Source organism: Habropoda laboriosa, unplaced genomic scaffold (assembly GCF_001263275.1).
Source record: "Habropoda laboriosa isolate 0110345459 unplaced genomic scaffold, ASM126327v1 scaffold15, whole genome shotgun sequence".
In the NCBI taxonomy this organism is placed as follows: domain Eukaryota; kingdom Metazoa; phylum Arthropoda; class Insecta; order Hymenoptera; family Apidae; genus Habropoda; species Habropoda laboriosa.
Window position 1 is genome coordinate 1,079,383 of NW_017100141.1, and position 27,873 is coordinate 1,107,255.

Here is a 27,873-nt window from a genome sequence, read left to right on the forward strand (position 1 = left end):
GAATTATACATCCAAATATTGATGGTTTATGGGTAAATGATTTATACCTGGAGCAGGGGAGCATCTGACGAAAGGATCTCCAGAGAATCCTTCAGTACAGGTGCAAATGGGAGTGTGATTGATGACAGAACACTGTGCACCTACTCCACAGACTCCTTCACACGGATAACGACACTTCTTCTGAATACAAGCTTGATTGCTAGGACACTCTGAATTTCGAATACACTCTGGTCTACAATTTGGCGGCGTTCCCATGTATTCTGCTAAACAGGCACAAGAAGCTTGGCCATTTATGTCGCGACAGTCTGAATAGGGTCCACAGGGTGAGGGGACGCAAGGGTTCACGTTTGGTTGCATTAGTGAAGGTCTTTCAGCTGGAATAATACATAGAAATGAAGTAATTCTTCCTCGGGAATATCTCAAGATATATCAGAGGATTTCAAGGACTTACTGATCACATCGAAACAAGCTACAAGTGGATCGCCAGTGAAGCTTGGCTGACAAGAGCAAATGGCTCTGTGATTAATGGTTTCGCATCTAGTGTTCGAGCCACAGGATCCAGGACAAGGATCGCTACATTTCTGATTGATACAGGCCAAGTTTGAAGCGCATTCTGCGCTGACAGTGCACTCTGGTCTGCAGGCTGGTGGGCTGCCTTTGAACTCGGGCAAACATGAACAGACAGACTGTCCATTGATTGCTCTGCACTGACTGTTTGGTCCACAGGGTGATGGATTGCATGGACGACTGATCGTTTGGTCAACTTCTACAAAGGGAATCACGTGAAGAAATTCTTCTGAGCTAGCAGAAAGACTGCTTTTTAAAGGGCAAAACGTACCTAATTTAATGGGTATGCACAGGACGAAAGCATTGCCAGTGTGTCTCGGATAGCACTCACAGATAGGCAAGTGATTAATCACATGACACTCTGCATTGCGACCACATGTTCCTGGACAAGGATCTCTGCACCTAGTGTTCATGCAAGCCTGATTGGCAGGACAGTCGGAATTTAAGAGACACTCTGGTCGACATCCTTCGTACGGATTGCCAATGTAATTGGTAATACAACTGCAAGAACCTGCGCCGTTCAGTTCGTTGCAAACGGCGTTGGAACCGCAAGGAGATGGATTGCAAGGTTCGACTGGCATTTGAATAACTGCTTCTGCAAAATGATCGAGCAGTGAAGAAGGATCTCTAACACGAGAAGACAAAGTGTTTCTCTTAAGAATTCACTCTTACGTTCTTTGAAAACACACTGAGTGAATGGATCACCGGTGTAGCCACTCAGACAAGTGCACATTGGAGTGTGACTGACAACGAGACAGTTTGCACTTGCTCCACAGGAGCCTACGCAAGGATCTCTGCATTTCTGATTGATGCAAGCTAGTTGACTAGCGCATTCGCTGTTACTGACACATTCTGGCCTGCAATTAGGTGGACTGCCAGAGAATTCTGGTGAACAGGAGCACGAGGGAGAGTCGTTGATCACTTGGCACTGAGAATTTGGACCACAGGGCGATGGTTTGCAGGGGTCTACTACTGGTTCCTCCACTGTAACGAATGAAATCTTCGTCTTCACACAAAGAACAGGACTGGCGATGGATTATTAAGTTACTGAATGGGAAGATGGTGGATTCTTACAGAATGGCATGCACTGTACGAAAGGATCTCCCGTGTAACGCAACGGACAGCTGCACACGGGATTATGGTTGACGACGTTGCACTTAGCTCCAAGTCCACAGGTTCCTGGACAAGGGTTCGTGCACCTCTGATTGTTACAAGCTTCGTTCTGTGGGCAATCAGTGCTCACTATACACTCGGGTCTGCAGGTCGGTGGGCTTCCTAAGTATCCTCTGATGCAGGAGCAAACTGCCTGACCGTTCACTACTCTGCACTCGCTATTGGGTCCGCAGGGTGTTGGGCTACATGGATTGATGGTTATGATATCTGACAATAAACAAAAAGAATTATTCCTCGAATTCTTCTGAATGAAACGCGGCATGCAAGGGATTCGAAATGAAATTTCTGGTTAATCGCTACCTTGCAGAGGGGTACACTGACTGAACGCGTTGCCAGTCATGTTTCCAGGACAGCTGCACATGGGTATATGATTAATAACCATGCACAAGGCGTTCAGGCCACAGGTTCCAGGACATAGGTCAGTGCACTTGTTACGCAAACAGGCTCTGTCTCGAGGACAGTCTGAGTTTAGGACACATTCAGGTCGACATCCTAGGTATGGGTTTCCTTGGAACTCTGGTAGACAGGTGCAAACGCCGTTCGTGCACTCTGCGTTGGGGCCACAGGGTGACGGGGAACATTGGTCTTCTATCGGCGTCAGTAGAGGTGCTGCAAAGGCAAACGAATTATAGTAACAGGTCACAGGTATCGTTCTAACTGCGGACAATTCAGGGAGGCTGAAGATTTCGGTCCTTACGTGTAGCTGGTAGCAATTGACACGCGGTAAACGGATTTCCAGTGAAACCTTCGGGGCAATTGCACACGGGAATGTGGTTAACTACTGCACAGAGGGCACCGGAGCCGCAGGAACCAGGACAGGGGTCTCTACACTTCATGTTGATGCAGGCCACGTTGCTCTGACACTCTGAATTAATCGTACACTCGGGTCTGCAATTCGGTGGCTGGCCTGTGTAGCCTTCTTGACAGCTACAGGCAGCTGAGCCACGGACATTTCTGCACTGGGCGAAACTGCCGCACGGGGATGGCACACAGGGGTCTCTCTCCGTTGGGCCAGGGATCGTGACGGCTAAAAGTGGGGTTGATGTTTCATCGTGCAAGGATTTCAGGCGAAATTGTTCGATAGAGTAGTGAAGAAAGTGGAGTTACGCGAGTCAGAGGCAGCTAAGATTCTTACGTGGAATTGGCGTGCAAGTGGTGAAAGGATCACCGCTGTATCCAGGCATGCAGCTACAAATGGGACTGTGGTTCACGACCACACACTCGGTGTTCAGGCCACAGGGATACGGGCACGGGTTCATGCACTTGTAGTCCTTGCACGCGAGTTGGGTGGGACACTCGGAGCTAGCTACACACTCGGGTCTGCATCCAGGTGGGGTGCCTACATAGGTGGGCAGGCAGGAGCACACAGCTTGACCGGAAACTTCTTTGCACTGGCTGTTGGGGCCGCAGGGTGACGGGCTACAGACGTTCTCTTTCGGGACTATCACTGAGGGAAACAAGTTGCATTTCATTAACACTCCGTAGAAACAACTGGAACTCTGGAATAGGCACGGAATTCCTCAAGGACTTTAAAAGATAAACTCGCGGCCTCTAGAATTTCTCGAAAATTCCAATTGAAGATAGGGTAAAACAGAGTTCATCCCACTTACTATCCATAGTACACACGACAAACGAGTCGCCAGTGAATCCTGGCCGGCAATTGCAGAAGGGTTGATGGTTAACAACAGAGCATTCGGCGTTCTGGCCACAGGTTCCGGGACAAGGGTCTTGGCACTTGTTTCTCACGCACATTTTGTTCGACGGACAATCAGGATTAATGACACACTCGGGTCTACAGCCTACGTAGGGATTGCCGACGTATTCAGAGGGGCAATAACACAATCCAACACCGTCTCGTTCTCTGCACAACGCGTTCGTGCCGCAAGTGCCATCGTCGCAGGGCGAGGGTTCCGGGTCGCGAGCTAAAACAATGAAAAATCATGTAAATTAGTTGATCAGGACAATCTTCCAGAGCATGCACTTCTCCCTTCGTTCCTTCTTACTTATTATCGCGCAACGGGTATACGGGTCTCCGGTGAAACCACTTGGACAAACGCAGTTAGGTACGTGGTAGGTCACGTGACACTCTGCGAGCTCTCCACAGAGGCCTGGACAGGGATCTCTGCACTTTTGTTGCACGCAGGTTTGGTGGCTGGGGCACTCGGAGTTCGATATGCACTCGGGTCTGCAGTTTGGCGGGGAACCTTTGTATTCTGCTAGACAACTACAGGATGGGTTGTCGTTGATCACTTGGCACTGAGAGTAGGGGCCACAGGGTGACGGTTGGCAGGGGTTCGTGGGCACTACTACCTCTTCTACGAAGGAGGAATCGGTCAGATTATCTCACGAGTTGTAAATTATTTATCAATCGTATGTACAGGATTTCTTGGAATCCTTATAAGACTCCAATTTACGACACTGTACATAAGATCTAGAGGTTTTCTAAGATATCTATACGTCTGCTTACTGATCATTTCGCATCTGATAAACGGATCCCCGGTGTATCTCTCGGGACAAGAGCACACAGGGTTATGGTTCACCACAATGCAGGTTGCTAGGACACCACAAGTTCCTGGACAAGGATCTCTGCACTTTTGGTTCACGCAAGCTTGGTTCTTTCGACAGTCTGAACTGATCGTACACTCTGGTCTACACAGAGGTGGAGTTCCAAGGTATTCTGGGGCACAGGTGCACACAGCTTGGTCGTTCACCTCTCTGCAGATACTGTTTGGACCACATGGAGATGGGTTGCAGGGTCTCGTTGTTGTGGGAACTGTTATTCGATAGTTAAAAGCGATCGAATCATTTTTTCAATGGTGTAGATGTGTTAAAAAATGAAGGAGGGACTAATGTGTACCTTGGACAGGTGAACACACTATCAGAGCGTTTCCACTGGTCCTAGCAGGGCAACTGCACATGGGTATATGATTGATAACGTTGCACTGAGCGTTCTGACCGCAAGCTCCAGGGCAAGGATCCACGCATTTGTTTCTTATACACGCTCTATCGTTAGAACAGTCTGTACTTAATACGCATTCAGGTCGACAGCTGATGTAAGGGTTTCCAGAATATTCTGGCAAGCAGGTACAGGCACCGTTGTTGCACTCTGCGTTGGGACCACATGGAGACTTGCTGCATGGATCTATCGCTGTCTCTTCTGCTTCTGATTCAACGTTAATTCATCAGTGAGACTGTTTAGGGTTGTCAGTTTAATTTTGTTAGCTCTAGATAGTCGGTAGAACTTACTCATCGGTTTGAATTGACAACTGGTGAAAGGATCTCCAGTGTATCCTTCCAAACATGTGCAAATAGGTACATGATTGTGAACAGTGCAGACACTGTTAATTCCGCAGGATCCTGGACAAGGATCCTGACACTTCTCTCGAATACAGGCCTGATCTCTGGGACAGTCTGCGTTGATAACACACTCTGGACGACAATTTGGCGGAGCACCGATGTAATTGGTTAAACAGGAGCAAGAAGGGGAGCCGTTGATGTTGCGACATTGGGAATTAGCTCCACAAGGAGAGTTTATGCAGGGATCTACTGGTGTTTCGACAACTGGGACGGCTAAAATTCAATAGTTACCTCGATTACCTTGATTTCCTTCGTGTAAAGATCGAAAGGATGCTTCGATAAATTTCTCAATTCTTACGTGGACTGAAGAAGCAGTAAGTGAAAGGATCGCCGGTGTAACCTGGCTTGCAACTGCAGATAGGGCTATGATTCACCACTCTGCAAGTGCTTTGCTGTCCACAGGAGTCGGGACATGGATCGACGCATTTATTGTTCCTACATGCAAGGTTTAACGAACAATCAGAGCTGACAGTGCACTCTGGTCTGCAATTTGGAGGTGTTCCTACGTAAGTTGGTAGACAAGAACACGTAGCTTGTCCATTGGACTCTCTGCATTGACTGTAGGATCCGCAGGGCGATGGTTCGCAAGGATTTACGAGATTAGGCTCGGGTTCTACAAGAGAATTTAACGTTACCTATCGTCCCTATCAATTGAAATATTTTTTTTATTAGATATGCGACTTTTTTGAGGATTTTCTTACGTGGTTCTCTAGATGGATTACAGTATACGAAAGGATCTCCAGTGTACCGCTCGAAGCAGCTGCAAGTGGCAGCATGATTGACAACGTAACACTGTGCATTCTGGCCACAAGTTCCAGGACAGGGGTCTTTACATTTCGATCTGATACAAGCTTGATTCGATGGACAATCTGAGCTAAGGGTACACTCAGGTCTGCATCCTTCGTAAGGATTGCCGATGTAGTCGTTCTGACAGGAACAAGAAGCTGTATTCTGCTGCACCCTACAGATTGCATTCGCTCCACATGGAGAAGGTGTGCAAGGAGCTGGTGGTCTGCTGACTTGAATGTCGACTAAAAATATTGAAAGAAATTCTCATCGTCTGAACTTTAGACAAATCGATCTGCAAGAGAGTTCTCGATCCTTACATTGCTGTGGTATACACTGAGTAAACGGATCTCCGGTGTAACCATTGGTGCAAACACACATAGCAGTGTGGCTGACCACGTTGCAAATTGCATTTACACCGCAGGAGTTTACACAAGGATTCTGACACTTCTGGCTGATGCACGCTAATTGATTGGAACATTCACTGTTGCTGACACACTCTGGACGACAGTTGGGAGGCGATCCTATGAATTCTCGAAGGCAGGAACAGGATGGTTGATCGTTCACTATCTGACAGTCTGCGTTTGGACCACAAGGGGATGGTTGACAGGGGTTGACTGGAGTTGGAGGTCTCTCCGCTTCAAGATTCACGAATACAACGTTAATCTAAATATTCCAAGTATCGTCGAAGAAGAAAAATGGATAAAATTTCGTTTTTGAAGATTCTTACGCATTGGATAGCAATTGACGAATGGATCACCAGGATTGTGATTCACGACATTACAAACTGTATTTATCCCACAACTTCCTGCACAAGGATCTCTGCATCTCTGATTGCTGCAAGCTTCGTTCAGAGGACAATCTGAGCTAACTACACACTCTGGTCTACAAGTGGGAGGTGCACCAATGAATCCATTTATGCAAGAGCACACAGCTTGCATGTTATTCTGTCTGCATTGACTGTTGGGACCACATGGTGATGGGTTGCATGGGTCACTGACTGTGGTTACTAAAATTATCCCAAAATTTTACCTTGATAATTCTTCTATCACATTTCTGGAGCAAAGAGATGTGCTTTGCACCTTACAACATACCTTGAACGGGAGAACAGAGTACAAAAGCGTTTCCAGCCATTCCTGAGGGACAATTGCACATGGGAACATGGTTGAAAACGTTGCACAAGGCACTCTGTCCACAGACACCGACACAAGGATCCACGCATTTATTTCTAACGCACGCTCTATTGGTTGGACAGTCGTTGTTCAAGACACACTCTGGTCTGCAGCCTGTATATGGGTCACCAGAGTATTCTGGCAAACATGTGCAAGCACCATTGTCGCAACGTGCGTTTGATCCACAAGGTGAGGGTGTGCATGGGTCAGTTTCAACAGGACGAGCTATAATGTTTGAATATTAACAGGATGCTCGAAAATTGTGTTAAATAATGAGATTTACTATTGGGATTCTTACGTGGTTCGATGATACAATTGGTGAAAGGATCTCCGGTGTAACCAGGAAGGCAAGAGCAAGTAGGAACGTGATTAACCACGGTACACTGAGCCAAAAGGGCACAAGAACCGGGACAAGGATCTCTGCATCTCTGTTGCATGCAAGCTTGATTTGGAGGACAGTCTGAATTGATGGTACACTCTGGTCGACAGTTCGGTGGACTTCCGGTGTAGGTAGCCAGACAAGAGCAGGATGGTACTCCTCCAATGTCTCTACACTCTGAATAGACTCCGCAAGGGGATGGAATGCAAGGGTCTCTTGGAGCTAGGTCTGTCTGAGTAGGTGGTGTCACTAAAATTGGGAATATAAGTCTCTGTCATTCTTTGGATTTCAAAAATTAATTATAATTGGTCTCGGTATCTTCGAGAACCAGTCTTCTGATAAGTGTAACTAAGATTGCACTGGGTACAAATTAATTACAAACGAGGTCTTCTTCTCGTTTCTTTTTTCGTCAAAAATATAAAGTTAGGCTTGGAACTCTACTTACATGGAATAGGGAAGCACACAGTGAAAGGATCACCAGTGTACCCTCTCATGCAATTACAAAGAGGCGCATGGTTGATCATTCTGCAGTCAGTGTTCTGTCCACACGAAGTAGGACAAGGATTCACGCACTTCTGCCTCACACAAGCCTTATCAGAGGCACATTCCGAGCTGGTAACACACTCAGGTCTACAACCTGGAGGTGTACCCATGTATCCAGGCATGCAAGAGCAAACAGCCACTTGATTGATTACTCTACATTGACTATTTGGACCACACTGACCATTTCCACATGGGTCACTCGCAGGGACATCGGAAACTAAAGGATATTTTGTTATTTAGTCTCTTCTTGTGATAATTGCTGAAGGATTAGGGTGACCTGAACTTACCAACTGGTTGAATAGAGCAGTATCGATAAGGATCACCAGCATAGCTTGAGAAACAGGAGCAAGAAGCTCTGTGATTGACAACGCGACACTCTGCGTTGGTACCACACGTTCCTGGACACGAATCGACGCATTTCGAGTTGATACAGGCTCTTGTTGGTGAACAGTCGGAGTCTAAGACACATTCTGGTCTGCAGCCTTCGTAAGGATTGCCTAGGTAACCCGGAAGACACGCGCAGGAGCCTACATCGTTTCTTTCTGTGCACCTTGCGTTTGATCCACAAGGGGATGGTAGACAGGGATTGACTTTCGTTGGTGTATCTTCGACTAGAATGGCAAAGGACGTCATGGACTTGTGGTACTGAAGCATTGAGTCACTGCAGAAATTTTTCCAGTGACCTAACGACAATTTTATGTATATGAGAAGTCTTACTGGGTCGAATGAAGCACTGCGTGAACGGATCACCAGTGTAGCCTGCGTCACAGTAGCACATAGGCGTGTGACTGACAGTGCGACACTGTGAATTCGCTCCACAAGAACCAACGCAAGGATCTCTGCACTTTTGGTTCACGCAAGCTTGATGACTTGGACATTCGTTGTTGCTGATGCACTCAGGTCTGCAGTTTGGTGGAGAACCGGTGAATTCAGGCAAACAGGTGCAGGAAGGAGAGTTTCCTGATATTTGACACTGAGCATTGGGTCCACAAGGTGATGGCTGGCAGACGTTTATGGGTTCTTGCGGTACTGGTGCTACAAATTTGATTATTTAGGTATTACGTGTGATTTTTAGGGGACGTTTAAGTGTGATAGATAGACGAAGAAAAGAACTTACGAAGTGGAAAACATCTAACGAAAGGATCTCCCGTGAATCCTTCGGGACAATGGCAAATTGGGTTACGATTAGCTACTGTGCAACGAGCTCCAAGGCCACAAGAGCCAATACAAGGGTCCCTGCACTTCTGGTTCGAGCATATCTCATTGGGAGGACACTCAGAGCTAACTATGCACTCTGGACGACAGTTTGGTGGATTTCCTAAGTAACTTGGGACGCAACTGCAGATTGCTTGGCCATTGTTCGTTCTACATTGACTGTTGGGTCCACATGGCGATGGACTGCATGGGTTAGATGGAAGTTCGGCTATGGAAACATCGTTATTTATCAAAATCTTAATCCAACTAGCTCATCTAGATAAATAATTCAATAAAAAGTTAGAATTAGGAAGTACCTATGGCAGGTCGACAGAATGCAAAGGCGTTTCCTTCGAAACCAACTGGACAACTGCACATTGGTACATGATTAACCACATTGCAGACTGCATTGCTTGCACATGTACCAATACATGGATCTTCACACTTGTTTCTTACACAAACTCTGTTTCGAGAACAGTCGTTATTCAGTACACACTCTGGTCGACAGCCAATGGTGGAATCTCCATAGTAATCAGGTAGACAAGAGCAGATTCCATTGTCACATTGAGCGTTAGGTCCACAGGGCGATGGATTGCATGGATCGATCTCTACTGGCTCAGCTGTTATCAAGGATTTCAATTGAATGAATAATTCCTAACTCCTGATGAATTTCTCGAAAAAACGATTACTCACGAGGCTTAATTTGTTGATTGCACTGACTGAAAGGATCTCCGGTGAATCCTTCGATACAAGAGCACACAGGAACGTGATTGAACACTGTGCACAGAGCGTTAAAGCCACAAGAGCCTGGACAGGGATCTTTACATCTCTCCCGAATGCAAGCTTGATTACTTGGACACTCAGAATTGATCGTACACTCTGGTCTACAGTTTGGAGGGCTACCGCGATAGTTTGGCGAACAAGAACAAGCTGGAGTTTGTCCCACGTTCTGGCAAATTGCATTGGGACCACATGGCGATGGTGAACACGGGTCTCTTTGTATCGTTGGTGTCGTTTCTAGGAGAGCTTTTGGAAGAATTGTCAATGAGTGTAACGAACGTGAATTCTGAACGAATTTTCCAAGATTTTTATCGTACCAGGAGCACGGAAGCAGGCAGTGAATGGATCACCGGTGTATCCATTGTTACAGAAGCAGATTGGACTGTGATTGATGATCCTGCAATTCGCGTTCGCTCCGCATGAATTTGGACAAGGGTCAACGCACTTCTGGTTCACGCAAGCACGAGTTAGTGGACAGTCTGTGCTGACCACACACTCTGGCCTGCAGTTTGGAGGACTGCCTATGTACGACGAGCGACAGGAGCAAATTGCTTGGTTGTTGTTCACGCGACATTCGCTGTTTGGTCCACAGGGCGAAGGATTGCAGGGATCTGCTAGCACATCTTCTTCTAAAAGATGATGGGAGAATGATAATTTCGTCAAGGAGGACAAAATTACGTTGAATAGTGTAAGCTCTTGGATAAATTCGAAGTTTCAGACTATTTTTAATACAAAAATTTTGGTAGATTTAAATTTCCTGTAAATTTCAAAGAATTTCCAACCCTTCGAATTATTCCTCAGAAATATACCACTCTAATCTTCTCTAAAAAATTGACTCTTACGATTCACTGGACTCAAACTGCAGTATCTAAACGGATCACCAGTGTATCCTTGCATGCAATTGCACACAGGCATGTGATTCACAGGGTTGCACATTGCATTCTGGCCACAAGCACCAGGACAAGGATCCTGACACTTCGATCTTACACAGGCTAGATTAGCTGAACAGTCAGAATTCACGACACACTCGGGTCTGCAGCCTTCGTAAGGATTTCCAAAGTAATCAGGTAGACAGGAGCACGCTCCTGCGTTTCCTGATTCCTTGCAAACCGCGTTTGCACCACAAGGTGTTGGGGTGCAAGGTGACACTCTGTCTTCCTCAACTAAAAAGGGGTGAAAAGGTATGGAATTTTGAATTTGTTTTTTTAGAAATACGAACAATTAATAGTCACACAAAGTTTGGAAGAGAAACTTACTTGGTACGGAGGTACACTGAACGAAAGGATCTCCAGTGAACCCAGTACGACAGGTGCAAATAGGAGTATGACTGAACACACTACACTCAGCTTCATTTCCACAAACACCAGGACAAGGATCATTACACTTCTGATTGATACAGGCCTGACGAATTGGACATTCGCTATTGCTAACACACTCTGGTCTACAATTCGGTGGAGATCCTGAGAATTCTGGCAAACAGGAGCACGATGGAGACTGATTCACAACCTGACACTGAGCATTCGCACCGCAAGGTGACGGATAACACGGATTGATCGGTTCTGGAGACACTTCGACTAGGGGATGAATTTAAAAAATGATTAAAAAATTCTAAAATTGTTACTGTCGTCTTTGAGTGTTCCTCTTTCATCGTTAGCTCACCTATAACGTTGCAAGAGGTGAAAGGATCACCACTGAGACCCTGAGGACATCTGCAAATGGGATTATGATTGACCACAGAGCACTCTGCTCTCAAACCACAGGTTCCTGGGCAAGGATCTCTGCATTTCTGGTTCACACAAGCTTTAGACAGTTCACAGTCTGAGCTAACGACACATTCTGGTCTACAAGTCGGTGGATTGCCCAGGAAACTTTCTATACACTTGCATACTGCGATTCCGTTCACTTCTTGGCAGTGACTGTTTGGTCCACATGGCGATGGGGAGCAAGGATTCTGTACTACGTCTTCTGATAAAATAATAGGATATTTAGAGCAACTTTTTTTAGAATTTAAGGTGGATTAGACGAATTTTTGGATGTTCTACCCTGAACTGGAGAACAGGAAACGAAAGCGTTTCCAGACATTCCAACAGGACAGCTGCACATAGGGATATGATTGATTGTCTGGCACTGTGCGTTCTGTCCACAGGTTCCTATGCAAGGATCCGTGCATTTGTTCCTCGAACAAGCTCTGTCGCGAGCACAGTCGTTGTTCATGACGCATTCAGGGCGACAACCACTGTATGGATCGCCTTGGAATTCTGGAAGGCACGTGCAAATGCCATCGCGACAGAGTGAGTTCGCACCACAGGGTGAAGGGTTGCAGGGATCTGATACTGGCTCTTCAGCTGTGTAAAAATTGGGATAGTTATTTCCAGTGAAAAAAATTAATTTAATCCTGAAGGAATATTTGTGAGTTCACAGTGATCCTAGAATTCTTTAGAAAATTAATTATTCGCATTCTGTGACCACTCTAGGCTTTTTAAATATTTCTATTCCCGAATAAAAAGAATTTTTCCTCAGAAAATTAATTTTTCCTCCCCCAAAATTAATTATTCGCATTCTGTGATAATTATAGACTTTCTAAACATTCTATTCCTCGCTAAAAAGAATTTTTCCTCAGAAAATTAATTTTTTTCTCCCCCAAAATTAATTATTCGCATTCTGTGACCACTCTAGAGTTCCTAAATATACTATTCCCCACTAAAAAGAATGTTTCCCCAAAAACAAAAATTCTCTTCGTATCCTGGAATCACTCTTCTCTCCTAAACTTCCAAATAAAAAAAATTCTCACATATCACGGGTCTCAGGATGCAGCTGGTGAAAGGATCTCCAGTGTATCCTTCGGGACAAGAGCAAATCGGGACGTGATTCAAAACGGAACACCGAGCTCCGATACCACAAGATCCTGGACAAGGATCAGAGCACTTCTCGCGAATGCAAGCAAGTGCACTCGAACATTCTGCATTTATGGTGCACTCTGGTCTACAGTTTGGTGGAACACCAATGTACGAGAGTGAACAAGAGCAAGATGGATTTCCTCCTATGTTTCTGCACTGAGAAAATGGACCACAAGGGGATGGCGCGCAAGGATCTTGTTGCGCTGGTCTTAACGAATCTACTGGACCTAAATGATTTTATAAAAATAATTAAAAAAAATAAAAATACAAGAAGAATAAAGAATAGGACGATAGAAATCTACTAAAAAATACGAACGTGGAGCAGGGAAACAAATAGAGAATGCATCTCCAGTGAAACCTTGCTGACAAGAGCAAATAGGACTATGATTGATAACTCTGCAGAGTGCATTTCTTCCACAGGGATCGGGACAAGGATCTGTGCACTTCTGATTAACACAGACTCGATCGGAAGGACATTCTGCGCTGATTGTGCACTCTGGCCTGCATCCTGGTGGAGAACCAAGAAATTCTGGCGAACAAGAGCACACCGCTTGTCCATTGTTCTCTCTACATATGCTGTTCGGTCCACAGGGCGATGGTTGACAGGGATTTCTCACACTTGGCAGTGTAGCTATCGAGCAAAAAATTGCTATAAAAATTAGGAACCTTAATTCACAAGATTTTGCAAATTCTCACGTACCTATTTCCTCTTCTCTACAAAATCTAAACGGATCTCCGGTGAATCTCGGCAAACAGTTACAAGTAGCCACGTGATTAATCACCTGGCAAATTGCGTTCTGACCACAGGTACCAGGACAAGGATCTTCACATTTGAATCGAACACAACTCTTGCTAGGAACACAGTCTGTGTTTATGACACATTCTGGTCTGCAACCCTCGTAAGGGTTTCCAATGTATCCTGGTAGACAGGAGCAAGCTCCTGCTCCGTTTCGTTCTTTGCACAGTGCATTTGCTCCACAAGGAGACGGTACACAGGGTTCAGGGACATACATTGGTATAACTAAAAAATGTACAAGTTAACTTCGATTCGATTCTGTAAAGTGAATACTCGAGATTACTCTGACAGAAAATGTTTAAAAAATTCTCACGTTGTTGCACGACACACTGAGTGAAAGGATCGCCAGTGTATCCTGGAGAACAGGTGCACATCGGCGTATGGGAAACTGTGTTACACATAGCATTGCTACCACAAGATCCTGGACAAGGATCTCTGCATTTCTGATTTATACAAGCCAGGTTATTTGGACATTCGCTGTTACTTATGCACTCTGGTCTACAATTTGGCGGGGAACCAGTGAATTCTGCTAAGCAAGAGCACGATGGAGAGTCATTTATCACTTGACACTGTGCGTTTGGTCCACAAGGGGATGGTTCACATGGGTTCTGTTGCGGAGGAGCTTCCAGTGCTAAAATAAAGTTCAATTCTAGTGTCTTTCATGATCGAACTTCTTCAGACTACTCTATCTTCCGAGGTTCTTACGTTTTTCTGTACACCTGACGAAAGGATCGCCAGTCGTACCACTGGAACAGCTACAAATCGGGTTGTGATTGACCACCTGGCAAGTTGCCCTGATTCCACAACTGCCAATGCAAGGATTGTTACATTTCTGATTGATGCAAGCTTCAGTGGGTCCACAATCTGTGCTCACGACACACTCTGGTCTGCAAGTGGGTGGAATTCCCACGAAACCAGAGATGCAAGAGCACACAGCCTGTTCGTTCACCTCTCTGCATTGACTGTTTGGCCCGCAAGGTGTTGGATTGCAAGGATTACTCACTACAGGGTCTGGTCAAAGGAAAGCAATAAGTTAAGCCTCTTAGAATCTTCTTAAAATTCTCGATTAACTTCCAATTAGTCTACCTCTGAATGGACTGCAAGATATGAATGCGTTTCCACTCATTCCAACAGGACAGCTGCACATAGGCACATGATTGTACACGTTGCAGACTGCACTCTGAGCACAGGTACCAACGCAAGGATCTACACATTTGTTGCGCAGACAAGCCTTGTTCGAAGGACAGTCTGTGTTCAGAACACACTCTGGTCGACATCCTACGTAAGGATCACCCTGATACTCCGACAAACACGTGCAAACACCGTTGCTGCACTGCGAGTTTGGACCACAGGGTGATGGATTGCATGGATCTTCAGGGACAACTTCAACAGCTACGATTGTACAATTAAACATCAGCTATCTAGCCTGTTCAAGAACAACTTTCGAAGCAATTTTAACTGATCAACTCTAAAGAGAAAGCTTACGTGGTGCAGGAGAGCAACTGCTGAAAGGATCACCAGTGAATCCCTCCATACAGGTGCAAACTGGTACGTGATTGAAAACTGTACACCTGGCGGACAAACCACAGGATCCAGGACATGGATCGGTGCATCTCTGTCTGATGCAGGATTTGTCGCTAGGACAGTCCGAGTTCACTGTACACTCTGGCCTACAGTTCGGTGGGCTGCCGAAGTAATTAGCTAAACAGGAACAAGACGGTGCGCCACCGATGTCTCGACACTCCGAGTAGGGACCGCAGGGGGATGGTAGACAGGGATTTTGAGGTAGATCAGGTAACGTTGATTGAGCTACAGTGATAAATAATTACGTCGAATAATTGTCTGCTATCTGGAAGATTTAGAAATTTGAGCGTTCTTCGTGGACTTACTTGGAAGAGGGAAACATCTGGTGAAGGGGTTACCAGTGTTTCCTTCTTTGCAGGTACAAATTGGACTGTGGTTCACGACTAGACAATTAGTGTTCTGTCCACAGGCACGTGGACAGGGGTTCACGCACTTCTGATTCACGCAGGCTCTATTCGAAGGACAATCTGAGCTTATGACACATTCGGGACGACAGGAGGGAGGACTTCCGGAGTATTCTGGTAGACAGGAGCAGACAGCGTTACCGGAAACCACGCGACATTGGCTGTTGGCTCCGCAGGGTGATGGAACACAAGGATCTGTCTGATCTTCGACTATGTCTGAGTTTCGAAAGACAGAAAACACCGTCTTTGTCAGTTTTTTGAACAAAGTGTCTTCTTTTCTTCGTGTTAAAAATATACTTTACCAGGTTCTCTCGCGAGCAGACAATATCTGAAGGGATCTCCGGTGAAACCAGGAATACAAGTACACGTTGGCGAGTGGTTAATGACCTGACAGACAGCGTCTTGTCCACAGGTTCCAGGACAAGGGTTCTGACACTTGTTTCTCATGCAAGCCAAGTTCGAAGGGCAGTCCGAGCTAACTGTGCACTCTGGTCGACATCCTTCGTAAGGATTGCCGATGTATTCAGGCAGACAAGCGCATGATCCCACCCCATTCTGCTCTTTGCAAATTGCGTTCGAACCACAGGGCGACGGTGTGCACGGTGAACTTGGTCTCGCTGAAGGATAAAATAAATGAATCTTCGGGAAAATTAAATCGAGTCTGATAGAGAGGACTCAATTTCTTACATTCTTCGAATCTAACACACTGTGTGAATGGATCACCGGTGTATCCACCGGAACAAACACACATGGGTGTGTGACTGACTACGCGACATTCTGCATTGGCTCCGCAAGAACCAGGACAAGGATCTCTGCACTTTTGGTTTATGCAAGCGTGGTGAGATAAGCATTCACTGTTGCTAACACACTCTGGTCTACAGTTGGGCGGAGAGCCAATAAATCCTGACATACAGGTGCATGATGGGGAATCGTTCGACACTTGGCATAACGCATTGGGACCACAGGGTGATGGTTTGCAGACGTTTATCACCTCTGGCTGGATCTCCGCTGGAAAAATTGTTCAAGGAATATGTCACCAAATTCTTCTGTTTAATTAACCCTTTCGGCGTGACAGTGAAGACAGTGGCCAAAAGAAATTACGTGAAAAAATTAGAAATTTTAACTGAACATTCAAATATTTTTATAGTCTAAATTTCCTTTATTCAAAAATATCTTTATTAATCTAATAGAAGTTTCAATTTTGAAAATTCTCCTGGTTGAATCTAGTCACCGTGTATATCTAACCTACCGAAAAGGTTAAACAGGGAGAAATAGTAAAATCTAGCATCAGAAGCTGTTCTAAAATTCTCTTACTGATAGGATCACATCTGACAAATGGGTCTCCGGACAATCCTGCTGTACAGCTGCATATAGGATTGTGATTGATGACCTGGCACTGTGCACGAATGCCACAGCTTCCCACGCAAGGGTTCACGCACTTTAGATTACTGCATGCCTCACTCCTGGGACAATCTGAGCTCACTGTACACTCTGGTCTACAGGATGGGGGACTTCCCATGTAGCCAGGCACGCAGGAGCAGACTGCCTGACCATTAATCGGTCGACACTGACTGTTTGGTCCGCATGGGGATGGATTGCACGGTGTTTCCGGGGTCACTTCTGGGTATCGTCGAGAGAATGAGCATCAGTGACGTTCACAGCGATGATAAATTGGTAGGATAATTTTATCGAATGATCTACGGTACCTTGAACCGGAGAACAAAGGACGAAAGCATTTCCATTCATGTCAGAAGGACAACTGCACATGGGAATATGGTTGAAGACGTTGCACAATGCGTTTTGTCCGCAAGTATTGACACAAGGATCTGTGCACTTGTTACGAACGCAAGCTTGACTCGTGGGACAATCTGTATTGAGGACACATTCTGGTCTGCATCCTACGTTAGGATCTCCTCTGTATTCAGCTATGCAAGAGCAGATTCCATTGTTGCACTCTGCGTTGGGTCCACAAGGTGATGGATTGCATGGATCGTCGGAAACTGTTGGTTCTAAAAATGTGTACCTTCGTGTAGCTAATGTAAAATTGTCTATTGGTTCATTGGATCCAGAAGATAGATGGCTTACGTGGTGGAGGTTTAGGATAACAGCTACTGAAAGGATCTCCAGTGTATCCTTCTATGCAACTGCAAATTGGTACGTGATTCATCACGGTACACTGAGCAAAAGTGCCACAGGAGCCAGGACAAGGATCTCTGCATTTCTCTCTCATGCAAGCTTGACTTGGAGAACACTCAGAGTTCACTGTGCACTCTGGTCGACAGTTCGGTGGACTTCCTATGTAGTTCGATTGACAGGAGCAGGATGGTATGCCATTCGCGTCGCGACACTCTGCGTTTGGTCCACAGGGCGAGGGTACGCAGGGATTAAACGGTACCATAGTTGTTGGAGGTTCTAGAAATGATTGTCCAGGTGTCAGAAAAGATCTGAAGGCTTGGTTTAACTTGGAAAATTTGGGGAAGTAGTCTCACCTGGCATTGGGAAGCAACGACTGAATGGATCACCGGTGTACCTTTGTCTACAGGCGCAAATAGGACTATGGTGAATAACGTTACACTCTGCACCGATACCACAAGGTCCAGGACAGGGATTCTTGCATTTCTGGTTGACACAGGCTAGATTCGTAGGACATTCTGAGCTGACTACACACTCTGGTCGACATCCTGGAGGAGTACCAGAGAATTCTGGCAGACAAGAGCAAACTGCTTGGTCATTAATGACCTGGCATCTACTGTTTGGTCCACAAGGTGTTGGGGAACATGGATCTCTCCTATCCTCAACTATTTCCAAGAAATTAAGGAACGTGAATTTTTGACAGGGTGTAAACTGATCTGAAATAACACTAAAGGAGAAAATGGTAAATCTATTTACCAGGTTGTATCATGATAGGCTGACAGAATTGGTAAGGCTGGCCAGTGTACCCGGAGAAACAGTTACAACTTGGCAAATGGTTCACAACCTGGCACTCAGCATTGGTACCACAGGCACCAGGACAAGGATCCTGGCACTTGGAACGAATGCACGCTCGAGTGGATGGACAGTCAGAATTTATGATACACTCTGGTCGACAGCCTTCGTAGGGATTGCCCATGTAGTCTGGCAAACAGGTACATGAACCAACTCCATTCTGCTCTTTGCAAACTGCATTCGAACCACAGGGTGATGGTGTGCATGGACTCGAAGAGATTGGTTGCATTTGAGCTAAAATAGGGAATCCAATAAATAATCTCGTTCAAAGCGAGGACGTTTTTCCTCTTTCCAAAATGTCCATAGCATATCTTACTCTGTCTCAAGATACACTGGGTGAAAGGATCACCCTCGTATCCAACGAAACACACACACATAGCCGTGTGACTGACAACACGACACTCTGCATTAGCTCCACAAGATCCAGGACAAGGATCCTTGCACTTGTTGCTCACGCAGGCTAAATTAGCGGCGCACTCGCTGTTGCTAATGCACTCGGGTCTACAACTAGGCGGTGTTCCAATGAACTGAGGCATGCAGGAGCAAGAAGGTGAGTCGTTGATCACCTGGCAAACCGCGTTCGGTCCGCAAGGTGAAGGTTGGCAGGGATTAATAGGCGTCGTTGGCTCCTCCACTGAAACGAAGACGAACAGCGTCCCGTTAAGCGAGTCGTTTAGCTGGCACGAGCCTCCAAGAGGTCAGCTGATAAATTAGTCTCACGTTTAGGCTCGCAACGGACGAATGGATCTCCGGTGAAGCCAGCTGAACAGCTACAAATGGGATTGTGATTGATCACTTGACACTGAGCCCTGACACCGCAGGTGCCTGCACACGGATTCATGCAACGTTGATTGCTGCAAGCTTGGTTCTTCGGGCAATCTGAGCTCACTGTACACTCTGGTCTGCAGGATGGTGGTGTTCCGATGAAGTTAGCCACGCAAGAGCACACTGCTTGCTCGTTTAATACGCGACAAACGCTGTTCGATCCGCATGGAGACGGATTACAAGGGTCTTCAGGGCCTAGAATTTGTTTTTAATCGAAGGTAGCAGTGAAGGATATCTTCTAGATGAATCTAACGACGAGTACTAGGTTGAATTGACACGTACCTCTGCTTGGACGACAAGAAACAAACGCGTTTCCAGTCATTCCAGGCAGACAACTGCACATGGGAATGTGATTGTACACGTTGCACTGAGCGTTCTCTCCGCAGGTTCCTGGGCACGGATCCACGCATTTGTTGCGAATGCAGGCTTGGGATAGAGGACAGTCGTTGTTCAGGACGCATTCTGGGCGACAACCGGTGTAGGGGTCTCCTTGGTAGTCTCGGAGGCAGGAACAGCTACCTTCTGTGCAAATTGCGTTTGGACCGCAGGGAGAGGGGTTGCAAGGGTCTGCTGGGATTACTGGCTCGACTGTCGCTGAATTAGGGGAGAAAATCTCGTCAGAAGGAAAATACAAACCTACTGTATCTACTAGACTTAGCTAGAAGAGACTGAAAATTTGATTAAACATCTTAGAAGGTTGCTTACGTCTGAGGTAACAATTAGTGAAGGGATCTCCTGTGAAACCTTCTGGACAAATACAAGATGGCGTGTGATTTATCACGTTACAGGTCGCTGATAATCCACAGGAACCCGGACAAGGGTCTCTACACTTCTCGTTTATGCAAGCCTGATTGCTAGGGCAGTCTGAGTTAATCGAACACTCAGGACGACAGTTCGGGGGGCTACCAATGTAGGATCTTAAGCAAGAACACGACGGTGCACCACCGATATCGCGACATTCCGCGTATGGTCCACATGGCGATGGTACACAGGGGTTCTGGACAACTGGACCAGGTGCAGGTTCTGAAAGAATCTTCTTGTGAGAAACTGAGTCACTTTTGGAGGCAGCTGTTGGATGTAGGTCGTCTTACTTGGCACAGGGAAGCATCTACTGAAAGGATCTCCCGTGAAACCCTGCTTGCAACTGCAAATAGGGCTGTGGTTCAGGGTCATGCAGTTGGTGTTGGAACCACAAGGCTGTGGACAAGGGTTCACACACTTGTTGTTCACGCAAGCTCTGTTCGATGGACACTCTGAGCTCATCACACACTCTGGTCGACATCCTGGGGGACTTCCGATGTATTCTGGGAGACACGTACAGACTGGCTGGTCGTTCACTACGCGACAGTGACTGTTTGGTCCACAAGGGGATGGATTGCAGGGCTGTCTTAGGACTGGCTCTAATTTCAGAAGAATTCAGGACAGGATCAATTAACGATGGAAGAATTTTGTGTATTCCGAACATAGAACAATTTTTGCTACGACTATTACCAGATAGCAAGATGGGATTGCAGTATCTGAAGGGATCACCAGTGAAACTGGGCATGCAAGTGCACGCTGGAGAATGATTGATCACTTGACAGACTGCGTTTTGCCCGCAGGTTCCTGGACAAGGGTCCTGACACTTGGAACGTATACAAGCCATGCTTGATACACAGTCAGAGTTCACTGTACACTCTGGACGACATCCTTCGTAGGGATTCCCGATATAATCCTGCAAACAGGTGCAAGAACCTGCTCCGTTCTGCTCCTTGCACACTGCGTTTGCTCCACAGGGCGATGGTGTACAGGGTGACACGTTCTCAACTATCGTTGCTATAATAATAGAGCTGTTATCAACTCTATCTCGGAGAAATAGTGTTTCTTAATGGTAGCAGTTGTCTTACGTTGTTGCATAATGCACTGTGTGAAAGGATCTCCGGTGTATCCGCTTATGCAGACACACATAGGCGTGTGACTGACCACGCGGCACTCTGTGTTGGATCCACAAGCACCAGGACAGGGATCTCGACATTTCTGGTTCATGCAAGCCAAATGAGAAGTACATTCGCTGTTACTGATACACTCTGGTCGACAATTAGGTGGTGTTCCGATGAATTCTGCCGAACAGGAGCAAGATGGTGCGTCGTTCACTACGCGACACTGTGCGTTTGGTCCACAAGGGGATGGTTGACAGGGATTCATAGGTACGAGTGCTGTTTCAACTGGGATAAGAACGATAATTGATAACCGAGCTTCGAGTAAAGATACTCTGCGAGTAATTGAAGTAATTCCTTACTTATGGGATCACATCTGGTGAAAGGATCTCCAGAATGCCTAGGAATGCAACTGCAAATGGGATTATGATTGACTACTTGACACTGGGTCCTCAGACCACAGGTACCCAAGCAAGGATCTATGCATTTCTGGTTGCTGCATGCCAGATTACGCGAACAGTCTGAACTGACCACGCACTCAGGCCGACAAGATGGCGGAGTTCCTAAATATCCTTCAACACAAGAGCACACTCCTTGCTCGTTCACCACGCGGCACTGGCTATTGGGACCACACGGAGAGGGCCTGCAAGGGTCTGCTGGTCCAACTGGTTCTAAAGAGAATCGCCAAATTGTACAATCCAAAACCTATACGCAAACTATAATTGAACAAGAAGATAGAATATACACCTCTTAGAATACTGCAAAATACGAAAGCGTTTCCAGACATTCCTGCAGGACAACTGCACATAGGAACATGATTGTAAACGTTGCAAATGGCGTTTTGACCGCAGGTACCGATACAAGGATCGACGCATTTGTTACGAGCACAAGCTCTGTTCTGAGAACAGTCGTCGTTGAGGACACATTCTGGTTTACAGAGTTCGTATGGGTTTCCACGGTACTCTGGGAGGCAATTGCAGACACCATTGTCGCATTCCGCGTTGGGACCACAGGGTGAAGGGTTGCAGAGGTCTTGCACAGGGAGATCTATCGCTGTAAAGTGATTAGAATGATCTAGCTAATCACCTGAGATCCTCTATCGAGCTTTTAAGCAATCGACAAATTAAAACTCTGAGGAAAAATTCTGAAAGAAAGGTCTTACGTTGAGATGGTACAGGTTGGCAACTAGTGAATGGATCTCCCGAGTAACCCTCAGGGCAAGAGCACGCGGGAGTATGATGGATCACGTTGCAGATGGCGCCGAATCCACACGAACCAGGACACGGATCTCTGCACTTTTCGTTCATGCAAGCTCTGTTGCTGGGACAGTCAGGATTTATGGTGCATTCTGGCCTACAATTTGGCGGACTGCCCATGTAGTTTTGTAAACAGGAGCAAGATGGAGAGCCTCCAATATCTCGGCACTCTGAGTTGGGACCGCAAGGTGATGGCATACAGGGATTTTCGATTGGGGTTGCCAGTGGTTCTGAAAAGAATTTCTCTCATGTTTTTCTCTTGGTTTTAGTGGTAGTCTTCTTCCTTAGTCTCGGTTAGGTATTAGACCTCTACTTGTGCGATTAATTTGGAGGAATTTTAATTGAGGAAGAGGGAAGTTTATTAATCAAGCAAAATTGATCCTCTAACATCCCAAAGTAGGATAACTACGAAATCTGAAACTGTTCTTTTCTTCAAGATGAACTTCTCAGTCTTCGTTTACAAAGAAAAGCCACAGTGTCCTTTTTCAAAGTTATGCTACTGATGGATTCTTTTGTTAATATCAAAATTGGTCCGTTGAACGATCCATCGTCCAAGATATCATCCGAAATCCTCTTACTTGGCGTCGGGAAGCATCTGGTGAACGGATCTCCGGTGAAGTCCAGCTTGCAGGCACAGATCGGACTATGGTTCACCACTCTACAGTCCGCGTTGGTACCGCAACGGCCTGCACAGGGCTCTGTACACCTCTGAGCAACGCAAGCTCTGTTCGAGGGGCATTCTGAGCTGACTACGCACTCTGGTCGACATCCAGGTGGACTGCCAACGTAATCGGGTAGGCAAGAACACACAGCCTGGCCATTGTTCACACGGCACAGGCTGTTTGGTCCACAGGGTGAGGGTCTACAAGGGTTTCCTTCTAGGACGGCTGTAAGTCGTGAAGAATTGATTCAAAACCAGCCCTTAGATCGCTATCCTTCAACCCACCGTTATTTTTCTAGATTAATAGGTTAATTGATGATCAACACCTGTTGGTGTATTACGATGATGTTATGAGGAAGCATCTTTAACGTTAGCTCTTCCGTTCTCTAGCCAAACGTTACAAATGATGTACAGTGATGACGATGATGAGTGACCAGTTCAGACTTACGAGTAGTCGTTGGTTGGAGGTAACAGTTCACGAAAGGATCTCCCGTGAAGCCAGCCAGGCAAGTGCAGCTAGGCAGGTGATTAATCACCGCACAGTCTGCGTTCTGGCCGCAAGTGCCTGGACAAGGGTTCTGACACTTGGACCTGATGCAGGCTAGATTCGAGGGACAGTCGGAATTCACGGTGCACTCGGGTCGACATCCTTCGTAGGGGTTTCCTATGTAATCCGGGGCGCAGGAGCAAGATCCAGCACCATTTTGCTCTTTGCAAATGGCGTTTGGACCGCAGGGCGATGGGGTGCACGGGGTCAGCGGTATCAGTTCGAACTCGGCTACAAAAATTGGTCCACAGGGACTGTTTAATACTTTTCGTCCTTGGTAAAGTGTTAAATCCCCAAGGTGTTAATGTCAAAACTACCAAATCGACTAAATTTACCGTAGGGTTAACAATTTTTTTAAGATTTAATCTAGTATTGTCCCCGAGGGTTAAAGAATTACTTGGTGCTTATGTCTGTGTCGTTGTAACGTGTTGTAAAATATTTGATCGTCGAAAATGCTGCTTGTTTGAAACTCTTAACACCTGTAGGGAACTTAGATCTTCTTCTTACGTCGTTTCTGGAAGCACTGAGTGAATGGATCACCGGTGTACCCACTGAGACAGGCGCACATCGGTGTATGGCTGACCACTCTGCATTCCGCGTTGGAACCACACGAGCCAGGACAGGGATCTCTGCATTTTCGATTGATACAGGCCAAACTACTCGAACACTCGCTGTTGCTCACGCACTCCGGCCGACAATTAGGCGGGGAACCGATGAAATCGGCCAGACAGGCACAGGATGGTTTGTCGTTGACGGTTTGGAACACTGAATTGGGACCACACTGGCAAGAAGCACATGTGTCTTCCGGTGGAGCACTTACAACTATGAAATTCAAAGGAAAAATAAGATACTCCAAGCTTTCAGACGACTCGTTCTTCGAGGAATAAAATGAAAAAAAGAGAGGTTCTTACTGATGAATTCACATCTAGTGAAAGGATCTCCCGTGAAATCAGAAGGACAGCTGCACACAGGATTGTGATTGACAACCTGGCACAGTGCCTTCAAGCCACAGGTGCCTGAACAAGGATCGATGCACTTCTGGTTGTTGCAAGCCTGATTCCTGGGACAATCTGAACTGACCACACACTCTGGTCTACACGTAGGTGGGCTACCAAGGTATCCTGGCACGCAGGAGCAAACTCCTTGGCCATTTATTGCTCTACACTGACTATCGGGTCCACAGGGTGATGGATTACATGGGTTCGCCTGAACTGGTTCTAAATTGAGGACAGTATAAATTTTGATCAAACTTGTTTGAGGAAAAGAAGCGCTGATTTTGAAGCTCCTTTCGTACCTTCTACTCTATCACAGGAAATAAAGGCATTGCCAGCCATTCTATCAGGACAGCTACACATAGGCACATGATTCAGGACATTGCAAATAGCGTTTCTTCCACAGGTTCCTGGGCAAGGATCTATGCACTTGTTTCGAACGCAAGCTCTGTTCTGAGGACAATCGTTGTTGAGTACACATTCTGGACGACAGCTAGTGTAAGGATCTCCTCGATAGTCTGCCAAACAAGTGCACACTCCAGCGTTGCATTGAGCGTTTGGTCCACAGGGTGATGGATTGCAAGGGTCTGATTCTGGAGGTGTTACTACAAAATTCATAGACAATGAGAAACTTGTCTACTCGATCTCTGGATAGATGAAGGAAGATCGAAGCCTTACATTGTGGTGGTGTTGGATAGCAATTACTGAAAGGATCACCGGTGTATCCTTCGACACAGGTGCACATAGGTACATGATTGATCACTGTACACTGAGTTCCAACTCCACAGGATCCTGGACAGGGATCTATGCACTTCTGTCGGATGCAAGCTCTGTTACTGGCGCAGTCAGAGTTGATTGTACACTCTGGTCTGCAATTTGGAGGACTTCCACTATACTCAGGTAGACACTGACACGATGGACCACCATTTACCACGCGACACTCGGAATTTGGACCACAAGGGGAGGGTAGACAGGGTTGCGAAGACTCTACTGCTGTTGGTGGTATGGCTTCTAGAAGAACAATAGCCGAATCAGGATTTCGTCCAACTTCGAACAATTGAAGTTGCTTCGAGGTTTCTTCGAGGTGTCTTACGTAGCATAGGGAAGCATCTGGTGAAAGGATCTCCGGTGTAAGACTGTCTGCAGGCACAAATTGGACTGTGATTCTTGACCACACAAGTGGCGAACGTGCCACAGGACGCAGGACATGGATTAACACACTTCTGGTTGACGCAAGAACGATCTGCAGGACATTCTGAGTTCAAGACACACTCTGGTCGACACATTGGTGGTGTGCCTGTGTATTCTGGCAGACAGGAGCAGACTCCTTGACCATTCACCACGCGACATTGGCTGTTTGCTCCACAAGGAGATGGATTGCACGGGTCCTTGTACTTAGTTTCGTCTTCTACGATATTTTAACTTCGTCAGTAACTTGTCTTCTTCGAGAAAGCTTCTTCCATTTAGAATCGAGTTTCTAAATAGAGGAAACCTTCGAGAAATTGAGAAATTCATACCTATTTGACGAATGAGAATACAGTATTGGAATGGATTTCCACTGTAGCCTTGAATACAAGAGCAAGCTGGTCGATGATTGATAACTTTACACTCTGCGTTCGTACCGCAGGTGCCTGGACAAGGATCTTGACATTTCGAACGAATGCAACTCAAGGTAGATGTACAGTCAGTGTCGACGACACATTCTGGACGACACCCTTCGTAAGGGTTGCCAATATAGTCAGGTAAACAGGAGCATGAACCAACGTTATTCTGCTCTTTGCAAATCGCGTTGAAGCCACATGGCGATGGAGTACAGGGAGAAAGATTGACAGGGACAGCTAGAAGATTTGATTGTAATTAGAGAAATTAGAGAACTGAAGGACCAAACTTCTTGGTATCGACTGTAATTGAAAGATTTAAGGTGTTCAAATGTTTCTCGATCCTTACGTGGTCTGGTAGTACACTGAGTGAAAGGATCACCGGTGAAATCACCAGGACAGACACACATAGGTGTGTGACTGACCACGCGACACTCTGCATTGGCTCCACAGGATCCTGGACAAGGATCCCTGCACTTCTGGTTCACACAAGCCATCTGACTAGGACATTCACTGTTACTAATACACTCTGGTCTGCAATTAGGAGGGGTGCCTATGAATTCTGGCGAGCAGAAGCAAGATGGTGAATCGTTCACGACTCTACATTGTGCATTGGGTCCACAGGGAGATGGTTCACATGGGTTCTGTGGTACTACAGGCTCTGGTGCTAAAAATACACCACCGATTATCTTCCTGGATCATTAGTAATTGTGTTAAGAAGTCCAATTTGGAAGGAACAGGTCTTACGTCTTGGAATACACTGAACAAACGGATCACCGGTGTGTTCAGGCAGACAGCTGCAAATAGGATTATGATTCACAACGTTACAGACAGCTCTGAATCCACAGGAACCAGGACAAGGGTTTATGCACTTCTGGTTGCTGCAAGCCTCTGTCAAAGGACAATCAGAGCTAACTGTGCACTCTGGTCTGCAGGCAGGTGGAGCACCTAAGAATCCTGCTACGCAGGAGCAGACTGGCTGTTCGTTTATCTCTCTACAGACACTGTTTGGTCCACAAGGTGACGGTGAACAGGGATTCCTCTTAATGGTATCTATGATAGTCGTAATTCCAAAAAAATTCAATACTACCTCTCCATCAAAATTTGTGTACCTATTTAAAAAGGGTCAGGTTGTACCTTGAAGGACATTGCACTGGACAAACGCATTTCCAACCATTCCACTAGGGCAACTGCACATGGGGACATGGTTCATGACGTTGCAGAGTGCATTTCTGCCACAGGTACCGGGACAAGGATCAGCACACTTGTTCCTCATGCAAGCTCTATTCTGTGGGCAATCCGTGTTCAAGACACACTCTGGTCGACAGCCCAGATATGGATCGCCCTGGTACTCGGGTAGACAGGAACAAATTCCATTGTCGCATCGTGCGTTCGGACCGCAAGGTGAAGATGCACAGGGATCAGTGACAGTTGGTTCAGCTGTGAAAGGAATAATCGTGT

At 46.3% G+C, this 27,873-nt stretch overlaps 1 protein-coding gene across 1 annotated transcript in view; it reads right to left on the minus strand.

Annotated features, from left to right (window-relative positions):
- Positions 1-27,873, minus strand: part of LOC108570698 — an 82,278-nt gene that overhangs the window by 20,151 nt on the left and 34,254 nt on the right. The window contains 66 exon segments of the mRNA XM_017932597.1: positions 18-367; positions 448-766; positions 839-1,159; positions 1,240-1,551; positions 1,642-1,947; positions 2,041-2,349; positions 2,438-2,767; positions 2,876-3,187; positions 3,351-3,662; positions 3,744-4,055; positions 4,208-4,513; positions 4,598-4,894; positions 4,987-5,310; positions 5,396-5,702; positions 5,779-6,128; positions 6,204-6,521; positions 6,614-6,892; positions 6,978-7,280; positions 7,354-7,683; positions 7,880-8,175; positions 8,255-8,588; positions 8,695-9,012; positions 9,095-9,400; positions 9,489-9,791; positions 9,865-10,197; positions 10,269-10,574; positions 10,794-11,114; positions 11,208-11,519; positions 11,611-11,916; positions 11,994-12,296; positions 12,743-13,069; positions 13,165-13,466; positions 13,545-13,869; positions 13,958-14,293; positions 14,350-14,655; positions 14,731-15,027; positions 15,112-15,453; positions 15,534-15,842; positions 15,935-16,249; positions 16,320-16,640; positions 16,947-17,252; positions 17,339-17,641; positions 17,718-18,044; positions 18,122-18,430; positions 18,522-18,851; positions 18,934-19,251; positions 19,338-19,637; positions 19,719-20,036; positions 20,148-20,465; positions 20,534-20,842; positions 20,934-21,257; positions 21,329-21,637; positions 21,721-22,029; positions 22,118-22,411; positions 22,521-22,859; positions 23,193-23,501; positions 23,724-24,053; positions 24,330-24,644; positions 24,734-25,039; positions 25,117-25,419; positions 25,493-25,822; positions 25,908-26,219; positions 26,332-26,652; positions 26,762-27,079; positions 27,151-27,465; positions 27,550-27,852. Of these exon segments, the coding sequence (XP_017788086.1) occupies positions 18-367; positions 448-766; positions 839-1,159; positions 1,240-1,551; positions 1,642-1,947; positions 2,041-2,349; positions 2,438-2,767; positions 2,876-3,187; positions 3,351-3,662; positions 3,744-4,055; positions 4,208-4,513; positions 4,598-4,894; positions 4,987-5,310; positions 5,396-5,702; positions 5,779-6,128; positions 6,204-6,521; positions 6,614-6,892; positions 6,978-7,280; positions 7,354-7,683; positions 7,880-8,175; positions 8,255-8,588; positions 8,695-9,012; positions 9,095-9,400; positions 9,489-9,791; positions 9,865-10,197; positions 10,269-10,574; positions 10,794-11,114; positions 11,208-11,519; positions 11,611-11,916; positions 11,994-12,296; positions 12,743-13,069; positions 13,165-13,466; positions 13,545-13,869; positions 13,958-14,293; positions 14,350-14,655; positions 14,731-15,027; positions 15,112-15,453; positions 15,534-15,842; positions 15,935-16,249; positions 16,320-16,640; positions 16,947-17,252; positions 17,339-17,641; positions 17,718-18,044; positions 18,122-18,430; positions 18,522-18,851; positions 18,934-19,251; positions 19,338-19,637; positions 19,719-20,036; positions 20,148-20,465; positions 20,534-20,842; positions 20,934-21,257; positions 21,329-21,637; positions 21,721-22,029; positions 22,118-22,411; positions 22,521-22,859; positions 23,193-23,501; positions 23,724-24,053; positions 24,330-24,644; positions 24,734-25,039; positions 25,117-25,419; positions 25,493-25,822; positions 25,908-26,219; positions 26,332-26,652; positions 26,762-27,079; positions 27,151-27,465; positions 27,550-27,852 (20,790 nt within the window).